Below are 12,878 nucleotides of genomic sequence, written 5' to 3' on the forward strand. Positions count from 1 at the left end.
GACGGGGGAGACTGGTGGGCTGCCGTCTATGGGGTCGCACAGAATCAAACACGACTGAAGTGACTTAGCAGCAGACTCTGGCCAATTAGTTTTAGTTAAGAAGCAATTTTCTTTGTTCTCACCCCACCAGTCTAATCTGCTTTAAAGAGCAGCACTTAATCACTAGAGTCTTTGTCTATAGTCTTACTGGTGAGGGGAGACTCCAAGTGAAAGGAGAAATGTTGAGATATGGGAAGAATGAGTCGATCCTGGTCCAAATCTCTCCTTTATCCACTGTTTGTTTTTTCCCCAAGCAGTCAAGTCTGCACAGGGCAGTGGTTTCTTTCTTCTGTAGGCTAAGTTTTGATACTCTTTCCTGTTTAGTTTATAAAGACCCAAAAAAAACAAAATTCCCTGTCACTACATTTCATGAAAATGGTTAACACAGTTCCATGAGAGAGTAGGTAAGACAATTCCATAAATCCAGGCTGGGTTACTGTCAGATATCCCCAGCCCAAACACCACACTTGTGAGAGGAGATACTGTGTGAAAATTGAGTCATTGTTTTCTATGTAACCTTTTTCTTCTGTGCTGACAGATCACCTTAGAGAAGAATGGCTCCTGGAAATGGCTCTTTTGTGACCGAATTCATTCTGTTGGGATTAACCAACCAGCCAGATCTCCAACTCCCTCTATTCTTCCTGTTCCTAGGAATGTACATGGTCACTGTGCTGGGAAATTTGGGATTGATAACACTAATTGCACTGAATTCACACCTACACACCCCCATGTACTTTTTCCTTTTTAACTTGTCCTTCATAGACCTCTGTTATTCTTCTGTATTTACACCCAAAATGCTGATTAACTTCATATCAAAAAAGAATATTATTTCTTACGTGGGGTGCATGACCCAGCTCTACTTTTTCAGTTTTTTTATCATTTCTGAAATCTATGTGCTAACATCAATGGCTTATGACCGCTATGTGGCCATCTGTAAGCCACTCTTGTATAATGTTGTTATGTCCCCTAAAGTGTGTTCCAGCCTTATGCTTGGTTCCTACTTGATGGCATTTTCTGGTGCCATGGCTCACACTGGATGCATGCTGAGACTGACCTTCTGTGATGCAAACACCATCAACCATTATTTCTGTGACATCCTCCCTCTGCTCCAGCTTTCCTGCACAAGTACCTATGTCAGTGAGCTGGAAATGTTCATCGTGGTAGGTATCAATATCATTGTGCCCAGTCTCACCATCTTTGTCTCTTATGGTCTCATCCTCACCAACATCCTCCACATCAGCTCCACAGAGGGCAGGTCCAAAGCCTTCAGCACCTGCAGTTCGCACATCATTGCTGTTTCTCTCTTCTTTGGATCAGGGGCATTCATGTATCTCAAACCACCTTCTGCTGTGTCTATGGATGAGGGGAAAATCTCTTCTGTCTTTTACACCAATATGGTTCCTATGATGAACCCATTAATCTACAGCTTGAGGAACAAAGATGTTAAACTTGCTCTGAGAAAAACCCTGAGTATGAGACAGTTTTAATTAGAACTGTCTGTGTGCATGTGTTACAGGACAGTGATATTGAGTGTTTAATTTTAATGACAATCTTCTTATCATATTTTTATTATCTTTTTTACCTAGTATCTTAAATAAATTTGAGTCCTATTTATATAATTTATTTCCATTTTTGTATATATATTTTTTCACTGTTTTCAAGATACATGTCATCTCTTTTTCTTGCATAGTAATAACATTAAATAGTGAATATATTATCTCTTTTCATTATAATTTTGAAATTATTTTTCCACTGGGAAAAGATGAGTGGTCTCCAAATAGTGAATTACATAGCACTAGACTGAAAACATATCACTAGGGTTGTTTTTATCTATCAACTTGCAATAAGAAGGATAAATGAGGATAAATGCTCTGTTTCTACTCTTATCTTCCCATATTTGACTTGGCAATAATATATCTTCTTTAAATACCAGAGACTGGCGGTTCTAAGAGTATCAAGGACAATCCATTTCCCATCCATAAGCTTTTGGCGAAGAGTTTTATTTTTCACCTTTGTAAGTAAAATTGACACATAGCCAATCAACAAAATACATGTCTTGCATGGGTGGGAAAGTGAATCCAATACTGGATAATGATTTACTTTAAGTCACACAGCTTTAGAAAGAAAAATTATAAACTAAATTCTGATCATTCAGACTTCGAATGTATTATTCTTTAGTATGTTCTATACACTCTTGATTATGTTATTCTTTTTCAATGAACATGAAATATAAGAAAACATTCCTGATTTAAAGTTGACTCTTCTCTGTCTCAAAATGACATATGAATTTTTCTTAAACTGGGTAATCCTTTCTTTTCTTTTTAGCAAAACAGCTTGATTGTCTTTTGCTGTTGTTGTTATCAGAAAGAGAAAGTTTTTGGGAATCATATAGAGATGGTTTGCTCAAAAAGGGAAATTACTATTTCTGCAAAATTAAAAACCTGAATTTGGAATGCTTTTAAGTGTTTGTACTTCAGAGAACAGGGCATGAGCATTAAGGATGCTCAGATCAGATCAGATCAGTCGCTCAGTCATCTCTGACTCTCTGCGACCCCATGAATCGCAGCACGCCAGGCCTCCCTGTCCATCACCAACTCCCGGAGTTCACTCAGACTCACGTCCATCGAGTCAGTGATGCCATCCAGCCATCTCATCCTCTGTCGTCCCCTTCTCTTCTTGCCCCCAATCCCTCCCAGCATCAGAGTCTTTTCCAATGAGTCAGCTCTTCCCATGAGGTGGCCAAAGTACTGGAGTTTCAGCTTTAGCATCATTCCTTCCAAAGAAATCCCAGGGCCGACCTCCTTCAGAATGGACTGGCTGGATCTCCTTGCAGTCCAAGGGACTCTCAAGAGTCTTCTCGAACACCACAGTTCAAAAGCATCAATTCTTTGGTGCTCAGCTTTCTTCAAGTTCAACTCTCACATCCATACATGACCACAGGAAAAACCATAGCCTTAACTAGGTGGAACTTTGTTGGCAAAGTAATGTCTCTGCTGTTGAATATGCTATCTAGGTTGGTCATAACTTTCCTTCCAAGGAGTAAGCGTCTTTTAATTTCATGGCTGCAGTCACCATCTGTAGTGATTTTGGAGACCAGAAAAATAAAATATGACACTGTTTCCACTGTTTCCCCACCTACTTCCCATGAAGTGATGGGACCGGATGCCATGATCTTCATTTTCAGAATGTTGAGCTTTAAGCCAACTTTTTCACTCTCCTCTTTCACTTTCATCAAAAGGCTTTTCAGTTCCTCTTCACTTTCTGCCATAAGAGTGGTGTCATCTGAATATCTGAGGTTATTGATATTTCTCCTGCCAATCTTGATTCCAGCTTGTGTTTCTTCCAGTCCAGGGTTTCTCATGATGTACTCTGCATATAAGTTAAATAAACAGGGTGACAATATACAGCCTTGATGTACTCCTTTACCTATTTGGAACCAGTCTGTTATTCCATGTCCAGTTCTAACTGTTGCTTCCTGACCTGCATACAAATTTCTCAAGAGGTAGTTCAGGTGGTCTGGTATTCCCATCTCTTTCAGAATTTTCCACAGTTTACTGTGATCCACACAGTCAAAGGCTTTGGCATAGTCAATAAAGCAGAAATAGATGTTTTTCTGGAACTCTCTTGCATTTTCCATGATCAGGCGGATGTTGGCAATTTGATCTCTGGTTCCTCTGCCTTTTCTAAAACTAGCTTGAACATCCAGAAGTTCACGGTTCACATATTGCTGAAGGTTGGCTTGGAGAATTTTGAGCATTACTTTATTAGCGTGTGAGATGAGTGCAATTGTGCGGTAGTTTGAGCATTCTTTGGCATTGCCTTTCTTTGGGATTGGAATGAAAACTGACCTTTTCCAGTCCTGTGGCCATTGCTGAGTTGTCCAAATTTGCTGGCATATTGAATGCAGCACTTTCACAGCATCATCTTTCAGGATTTGGAATAGCTCAACTGGAATTCCATCACCTCCACTAGCTTTGTTCGTAGTGATGCTTTCTAAGGCCCACTGGACTTCACATTCCAGGATGTCTGGCTCTAGGTCAGTGATAACACCATCATGATTATCTGGGTCATGAAGATCTTTTTGTACAGTTCTTCTGTGTATTCTTGCCATCTCTTCTTAATATCTTCTGCTTTTGTTAGGTCCATACCATTTCTGTCCTTTATCGAGCCCATCTTTGCATGAAATGTTCCTTTGGTATCTCTGATTTTCTTGAAGAGATCCCTAGTCTTTCCCATTCTGTTGTTTTCCTCTATTTCTTTGCATTGATCGCTGAAGAAGGCTTTCTTATCTCTTCTTGCTATTCTTTGGAACTCTGCATTCAGATGTTTATATCTTTCCTTTTCTCCTTTGCTTTTCACTTCTCTTCTTTTCACAGCTATTTGTAAGGCCTCCCCAGGCAGCCATTTTGCTGTTTTGCATTTCTTTTCCATGGGGATGGTCTTGATCCCTGTCTCCTGTACAATGTCATGAACCTCATTCCATAGTTCATCAGGCACTCTATCCATCAGATCTAGCCCCTTAAATCTATTTCTCACTTCCACTGTATAATCATAAGGGATTAGATTTAGGTCATACCTGAATGGTCTAGTGGTTTTCCCTACTGTCTTCAATTTAAGTCTGAATTTGGCAATAAGGAGTTCATGGTCTGAGCCACAGTCAGCTCCTGATCTTGTTTTTGCTGACTGTATAGAGCTTCTCCATCTTTGGCTGCAGAGAATATAATCAATCTGATTTCAGTGTTGACCATCTGGTGATGTCCATGTATAGAGTCTTCTCTTGTGTTGTTGGAAGAGGGTGTTTGTTATGACCAGTGCATTTTCTTGGCAAAACTCTATTAGTCTTTGCCCTGCTTCATTCCATATTCCAAGGCCAATTTTGCCTATTACTCCAGGTGTTTCTTGACTTCCTACTTTTGCATTCCAGTCCCCTATAATGAAAAGGACATCTTTTTTGGGTGTTCATTCTAAAAGGTCTTGTAGGTCTTCATAAATCCGTTCAACTTCAGCTTCTTCAGCGTTACTGGTTGGGGCCTAGACTTGGATTACTGTGATATTGAATGGTTTGCCTTGAAATGAACAGAGATCATTCTGTCATTTTTGAGATTGCATCCAAGTACTGCATTTCAGACTCTTTTGTTGACCATGATGGCCACTCCATTTCTTCTGAGGGATTCCTGCCCGCAGTAGTAGATATAATGGTCATCTGAGTTAAATTCACTCATTCCAGTCCATTTCAGTTGGCTGATTCCTAGAATGTCGACATTCACTCTTGCCATCTCTTGTTTGACCACTTCCAATTTGCCTTGATTCATGGACCTGACATTCCAGGTTCCTATGCAATATTGCTCTTTACAGCATCGGACCTTGCTTCTATCACCAGTCACATCCACAGCTGGGTATTGTTTTTGCTTTGGCTCCATCCCTTCATTCTTTCTGGAGTTATTTCTCCACTGATCTCCAGTAGCATATTGGGTACCTACTGACCTGGGGAGTTTCTCTTTCAGTATCCTATCATTTTGCCTTTTCATACTGTTCATGGGGTTTTCAAGGCAAGGATACTGAAGTGGTTTGCCATTCCCTTCTCCAGTAGACCACATTCTGTCAGATCTCTCCACCATGACCCGCCCGTCTTGGGTTGCCCCAGAGGCATGGCTTAGTTTCATTGAGTTAGACAAGGCTGTGGTCCTAGTGTTATTATGTCAGGACTCAAAGAGCATATGGTCAATAAATAAGATGTCCCAGTGTGGGACACAATCGTGAGATTTAGGGACCTGGGTTTCCCTTGTGGTAAAGTATCTTCCTTCAGTGTGGAAGACCTGGGTTTGATCCATGGGTTGGGAAGATCCCCTGGAGAAGGGAACCCACTCCACTATTCTGGCCTGGAGAATTCCATGAACTGTATAGTCCATGGGATTACAAAGAATCCTACAAGGCATCAGTTACAGGAGATAAATCATGAGGAGTAATTGCATCAAGAAAAGAAAAAGTAATTTGCACAGAAAAGTTTTTGATAATGAAAACCTTTATCTATGGACTCACTCCTTGTGCAAGACCCTAGATACTATTGAAATCACAGGATTTCTCTAGAAAAGATGAAAGCTTAAGTTATTTATGATTTAAAATGTTAAAGCAACAGGACTAGATGACTTTTGAACAAGTAGATTATTTCTGGTTTTGCTGGGTTCTGTGTGCTACACTCATATGGAGTTTTAGGTACAGAAACATCAAATTGCAGCTGGGAGAATAATGCCAATGTGAAAGAAATATTTGGAGAATAAAGCGAATTATGACAAGAATGTTGGATTATTTTTTGAAAGTAAAAACGTGCTACTTTAAAAATCCTCAATATGCTGTATCAGTGACCCTGTAATCATTTTCCAAGATATTTTGAAAAATATTAACTACCAAACGCTCTTCTTAAACTCCAGTCAGTATTTACGTATTTTGAAATTTGGCAAAGCTGACTTTTTACTTTTTTCTTTTTTTGAGATGATCAGCATAACTAAATGTTTTTTGAGATGTTCAGCATAACTAAATCTTTGGCTAATATTTCTAGATGACCACTCGTTTTTCATCTCCTGACTGCAATACGGACATGACTGATTTTTCCTTAACAAGATCTATTTACCTAAAATTGTTGATCTTGGTTAGAATTTTGTTTGTTTAAACTAGTATTTCTCTCTATAAACTTGTTTTTCAAATGGAAGCAAATGCATCTAAACAAATGAACTTAACTGGGCCATTTGGAAACCTACAGAATACGGATGCATGTACTGTATTATGTATTTTATAACAATTTGAGGATCCCCAAGAGTAAATTAAGCCTGATCACTAATCTTTCATTTCATGCGCCTCAAAATTAGAATGAAATCTGTTCATTAATATAAAAGAACAGCTCTTTATAATGAGTAATGTATATCTTTGGTTAATCTGAAAAAAATATAAATAACTTAAAATACAATGTTTCATAATTACGGGTGGTAACCTTGTAAAGGAGGCAACCTTGCTGATTGTTTGGCAACTTAATCATGTTTTAGTTAGCAATCTAACTGTGCATCTCTCTACTTGGACTTCTTTTAAGCGGAGGGGGAATCAAGCCAGAGGATTTTTTTTTTCTCCATTTTATTTTATTTTTTAACTTTACAATATTGTATTGGTTTTGAAATATATCAACATGAATCTGCCACAGGTATACATGTGCTCCCCATCCTGAACCCTTCTCCCTCCTCCCTCCCTGTACCATCCCTCTGGGTCGTCCCAGTGCACCAGCCCCAAGCATCCAGTATCGTGCATCAAACCTGGACTGGTGACTCGTTTCGTATATGATATTATACATGTTATATGTTCAGTTCATTCTCTTTGACTGAACTGACTCTTTGTGACCCAATGGACTACAGCACACCAGGCTTCCCTGTCCTTCACCAACTCCCAGAACTCGCTGAAACTCATGTCCATCAATTCAGTGATGCCATCCAACCATCAGATCCTCTGTCATCCTTCTCCTCCTGCCTTCAGTCTTTCCCAGCATCAGCATCTTTTCTAATGACTCAGTTCTTCTCATTAGGTGGCCAAAGTATCAGCGCCTAAGCTTCAGCATCAGTCATCCCAATGAATATTCAGGACTGAGTTCTTTTAGGATTGACTGGTTTGATCTCCTTATAGTTCTTCCTTTCCTGAGTTATGTCATTGGCACTGACAGGTTTTGAAGGAAGTTATGGTTCTTCTGAAGGTGTTCCATCTTAGAGTCAACCTCATAAGCCCTGGATTTCTCCTGTGCCCATGAACCAGGACAGAGCTTTTCTAAGTTCATGTGAAATTGGATTCTTTTTCAAGTTGCTGCATCATTAATATACATTTTCTTACCTAATTTAGCTAGACTAATGATTTCAAATATTATACAATATATTGGGAAGATTCTAAATAAGAGCTAGAGAACAAAGAAGATGTTTCAAAGAAGTCTACATTTAAAATTTCACATGGATGATTTTAATTTTCATTCATCAGAAATTCAATTGCTAACAATTTCTTCCATCTCTCCCTTTTAAGGGTTGCCCCACTAAAAACAAATAAGTAAATTACATAATTGTGGTAGCCGCACAAGTCATTATTTTGTTTGTGGAGGCCCTCTTTTTTTGGAGCATTTTGAAAGCATATTTTTGAGCATTTGATGCTTTTCTGTCAATAAGAGAGAGAAAACTCTATTATCATAGAATGATATTCTTCTCCCTCAAGATAAACTCATGTAGGTTTGTTTTATACACAAAAACATATGTATTTCTAAAATGTGTTTTAGACATTTCTAAAATGTGTCCAAGACAATTGAGTGGTCTTTGAAAAGTAAACATTCTCCTTTCTTTTTATGTTTTTTGAGAAGGTTAAATTTTTGTAGCATATTTAAAGAGTGCAAGATACTTCAGTCAATCAGAACGGTACTTTCATGGCTTCTCATCAAAGTTAACTCTGATTCACTTTCTTCTTTAGTTTTAACCAAGCCTTAATCATAGTTCTAAGAAATTATTCTTTACTACATAGCTTCAATTTTCAAGTGGCTAATGGAGAACCACTGAAAGTTCTTGAACCAAGGAGGGACAGAGCTGTGCTTTCAGACCTTATTCTAGCAGCATTCAGTTCAGTTCAGTTCAGTCACTCAGTTGTGTCCGACTCTTTGTGACCACATGAACTGCAGCATGCCAGGCCTCCCTGTCCATCACCAACTCCCGGAGTTCACTCAAATCCACATCCATCGAGTCGGTGATGCCATCCAGCCATCTCATCCTCTGTCGTCCCCTTCTCCTCCTGACCCCAATCCCTCCCAGTATCAGAGTCTTTTCCAATGAATCAACTCTTTGCATGAGGTGGCAAAGTATTGGAGTTTCAGCTTTAGCATCAGTCCTTCCAAAGAACACCCGGGGCTGATCTCCTTTAGAATGGACTGGTTGGATCTCCTTGCAGCATTGTTCATGAACAAATGAGTGAATATATGAGAAAATGCTAAAATAAGAGTTATGTGCCTCTATAGTTCAACATTACACTAGTTCAGTTTAATCATAAAGCCAGAAGTTGTGTGGTGGCTGGGGACAGGTAGGTGCAGGTCTTTGTGGTTGTAAACATTGTGGTTAAGCATAAGAGAAGTTTTGAATGTATTCTGAAAGCTCTTAGATAAAAATAAGATGAGTTTCAGAAGTATTGATTGAGTTCTTTCTGTGTACTCAGCTTTGTTCTTAGTTTCAGGATCCAAATAGTTAACAGGGTAGAATAAATGTTTGACTTAATAAAATATACAGTTTATAGAAAAGCATGAATTAAAAGGGGAAAGTTTGATGAATATTATAAAAAAGAATCTACTTAAATTTATGAAAACATGAGTAGTAACAGCTGATGTTTATTGACACTCATATGCCAATACTGGCCCAACCATTTTACTTATTTTTTTATTCACTTGATTAACACAGCAGGTCAATGAAAGAGATGCTATTTTGACATTCCTTACTTCATGTAGGTGAACCTAGAGATTCAATAACTTGTCCAAAGTGTTATAGTATGTATAAGTGGAAGAAGGAAGGTAGGATTCAGAGGACTCTCTCTAATTCCATAACCCCTACTCTGTTCTATCATGAGAAAAATTGTTAATTTCAGTCACTGAAATGTTAAAGGAAATTAGCCAGTAGAAGAGTCAGGTAGAAATTTCAGGAAGATGTGAAAAGTATAAACTATAGAAGTGACATTATATAACAAATTATTTCAGAGACATCTCAGATAGAGAACAACTGAAATGAGTCACTGCAACATTTGATGAATTCAGATAAAGAAATAAAGAAACCTGTAAGTAGGTCTCTTGTGGAAATACGCCCATTTAGTAAATGTGAATAAAGAGGGAATGAGACAATGTAACAGCTTCCCCTTCAGAGGTGTAGATAATGAGGAGATGTGAATTCACTTTGGATCTAACTGAGGGATGTACAGTCCCTAGAATAAAGCAAAAATGAGTAAAAGAGTGAGTCTGTAAGGAAATAAAGACAGATCATGAACCAGGATCCAAAATTTCCTTATTCCATATTAAACATATAATCTACATTCTGGGGAAGAGACCAGGCAAGCTTCTAACCTGTATTTCACCAAGTGCATTACATCCTTAAACTCACATTAAATATTCTGGGTCTAATCAAGTAGCAAGTATTATAATAAAAGGACTATCTTCTGTTGCTTGAGAACACTGAAAATATCAGAAATTATAGAAGTTCACAAAGATTTCCAGGGCATATGTGAATTAATGTCTACTTTCTCTCCCCTAAAATCAAAGGGATCAAGCCTGGAAAACATGAAATGACATTTGCAGAACCAACATGGTAAATACACAGGGTAAGGAGAAAGTCCTGAAGTTTTAAGATCAAAGTTGGGTGAGTTTCTGAATTTAATTTATAACACTTTTTCCTCATTTTGTGATCAAAGTCCAGGGACCTATCATATGTCCATTCTTTCTCATTTTGTGAAGCTGAGACTCAAGTAAAACTACTGGAAGCATTTGTTGGAGAGGAATCAGCGAATATTAGAGGGGCTCAAAGACATATCAGTCAGGAAGTTTCCTCTAAGTAGGTGGATCTCTCATTCTTCTTCCTTTATGACTTTTACTCTGTGATAAGGTTGGTAACTTGATTCTCATAGACTTGGGTCCCCTCATCTTGAAGCAGTGTTCTTAGTTCCTGCCACATAAGGTCTAACCTGCATGAGAACACAGCACCAGATTGCTAGGGTCACTGCCTCCAGTTGGACTGGTGAGGGAAGAGTTGACATGAATGAAGGTTGGGATAGTGTCAGGCATTCACAGTGTGTATACTCTTTCATAGGAGGAGAAACTGTGGAAGAGCTGAGTTGTTCTCTAATGGAACACTTTCGCCTGTGTCCACAGATTCCTTTAGAGAAGAATGGCTCTTGGAAATAGGTCTTTCCTGACTCAGTTCATTTTGATGGGAATAACAGACCAACCAGATCTCCAGCTCCCCATTTTCTTTTTTTTTTTTTTCTTTTTTTAAATTTTTTTAATTTTTATTTTTTTTTAATTTTATTTTATTTTTAAACTTTACAATATTGGATTAGTTTTGCCAAATATCGAAATGAATCCGCCACAGGTATACCCGTGTTCCCCATCCTGAACCCTCCTCCCTCCTCCCTCCCCTACCCTCCCTCTGGGTCATCCCAGTGCACCAGCCCCAAGCATTCAGTACCGTGCATCGAACCTGGACTGGCGACTCGTTTCATACATGATATTATACATGTTTCAATGCTATTCTCCCAAATCTCCCCACCCTCTCCCTCTCCCACAGAGTCCATAAGACTGATCTATACATTGGTGTCTCTTTTGCTATCTCGTACACAGGGTTATTGTTACCATCTTTCTAAATTCCATATATATGCGTTATTATACTGTATTCGTGTTTTTCTTTCTGGCTTACTTCACTCTGTATAATAGGTTCCAGTTTTATCCATCTCATTAGAACTGATTCAAATGTATTCTTTTTAATGGCTGAGTAATACTCCATTGTGTATATGTACCACTGCTTTCTTATCCATTCATCTGCTGATGGGCATCTAGGTTGCTTCCATGTCCTGGCTATTATAAACAGTGCTGCGATGAACATTGGGGTACACGTGTCTCTTTCCCTTCTGGTTTCCTCAGTGTGTATGCCCAGCAGTGGGATTGCTGGATCATAAGGCAGTTCTATTTCCAGTTTTTTAAGGAATCTCCACACTGTTCTCCATAGTGGCTGTACTAGTTTGCATTCCCACCAACATTTTCTTCCTGTTCTAGGAATGTACATGGTCACTGTGATGGGGAACCTGGGCTTGATAATCTTAATTCAACTGGATTCACATCTACATACTTTTCCCTCTTTAACTTTTCCTTCATAGATCTCTGTTATTCTTCTGTGTTTGCACCAAAAATGCTAAGTAACTTCACTTCGAAGAAGATCATTTCTTACATGGGGCTCATGACTCAGCTCTACTTTTTCTGTTTTATTGTCATTTCTGAAATATATGTGCTGACATCAATGGCCTATGACCTCTATGTGGCCATCTGTAAGCCACTTTTGTATAACATTATGTCCCCTAAAGTGTGTTCCAGCCTTGTGCCTTGGTTCCTACTAGATGGCATTTTCTGGGCCATGGCTCACACTGGATACATGCAGAGACTGAACTTCTGTGATGCAAACACTATTAACCATTATTTCTGTGACATCCATCCTCTGCTTCAGCTCTCCTGCACAAGTACTCGGTCAATAAGTTGGTTGTTTTCCCTGTGGTGGGCATCAACATCACTATGCCCAGTCTCACCATCTTTATCTTTATAATCTTATTTTCTCCAGCATCTTCCACATCAGCTCCACAGAGGGCAGGTCCAAAGCCATCAGCACCTGCAGTTCCCACATCATTGCTGTTTCTCTCTTCTTTGGATCATGTGCATTTGTATATCTTAAACCATCTTCTGCTGCATTTCTGGATGAGCAAAACATCTCTTCTCTCTTTAACACCAATGTGGTTGCTATGATGAACCCTTTAATCTACAGCTTGAGACACAAAGATGTGAAAACTTCTCTGAGAAAAACTATATAATTTTGATTAGAAACCACACCTCTTTTTGCAAATAATCACAGAATAGAGATATTATCTTTTTAATGTTAATGATTTTTATTAGTATTATTATCCTATTTTGTACCATATTGAAATAAATTTTTGACATATCAATTTATTTATACTTATCAAATAGGAGACTTCTCTTCTTGTTTACCATTTACATAATTTCCTTCCAAACATGTTCCCACTTATTAATACTATTTAGAAGA

At 38.5% G+C, this 12,878-nt stretch overlaps 1 protein-coding gene and 1 pseudogene across 1 annotated transcript; both read left to right on the top strand.

The window, feature by feature from the left end:
- Positions 1-593: 593 nt before the first annotated feature.
- Positions 594-1,526, top strand: LOC113886233 (olfactory receptor 145-like). The gene has a single exon (XM_027532273.1). The coding sequence runs from the start codon at positions 594-596 to the stop codon at positions 1,524-1,526; it is 933 nt and encodes a 310-aa protein (XP_027388074.1).
- Positions 1,527-10,961: 9,435 nt separating this feature from the next.
- LOC113886585 lies at positions 10,962-12,648 on the top strand (annotated as a pseudogene).
- The last annotated feature ends 230 nt before the right edge of the window (positions 12,649-12,878 follow it).

Source organism: Bos indicus x Bos taurus, chromosome 29, assembly GCF_003369695.1.
Source record: "Bos indicus x Bos taurus breed Angus x Brahman F1 hybrid chromosome 29, Bos_hybrid_MaternalHap_v2.0, whole genome shotgun sequence".
Taxonomy (NCBI): Eukaryota; Metazoa; Chordata; class Mammalia; order Artiodactyla; family Bovidae; genus Bos; species Bos indicus x Bos taurus.

Bases quoted from the DNA above. Each gene is read 5' to 3' on its own strand.
- LOC113886233 (XM_027532273.1), top strand. From the start codon at position 594: ATGGCTCCTGGAAATGGCTCTTTTGTGACCGAATTCATTCTGTTGGGA.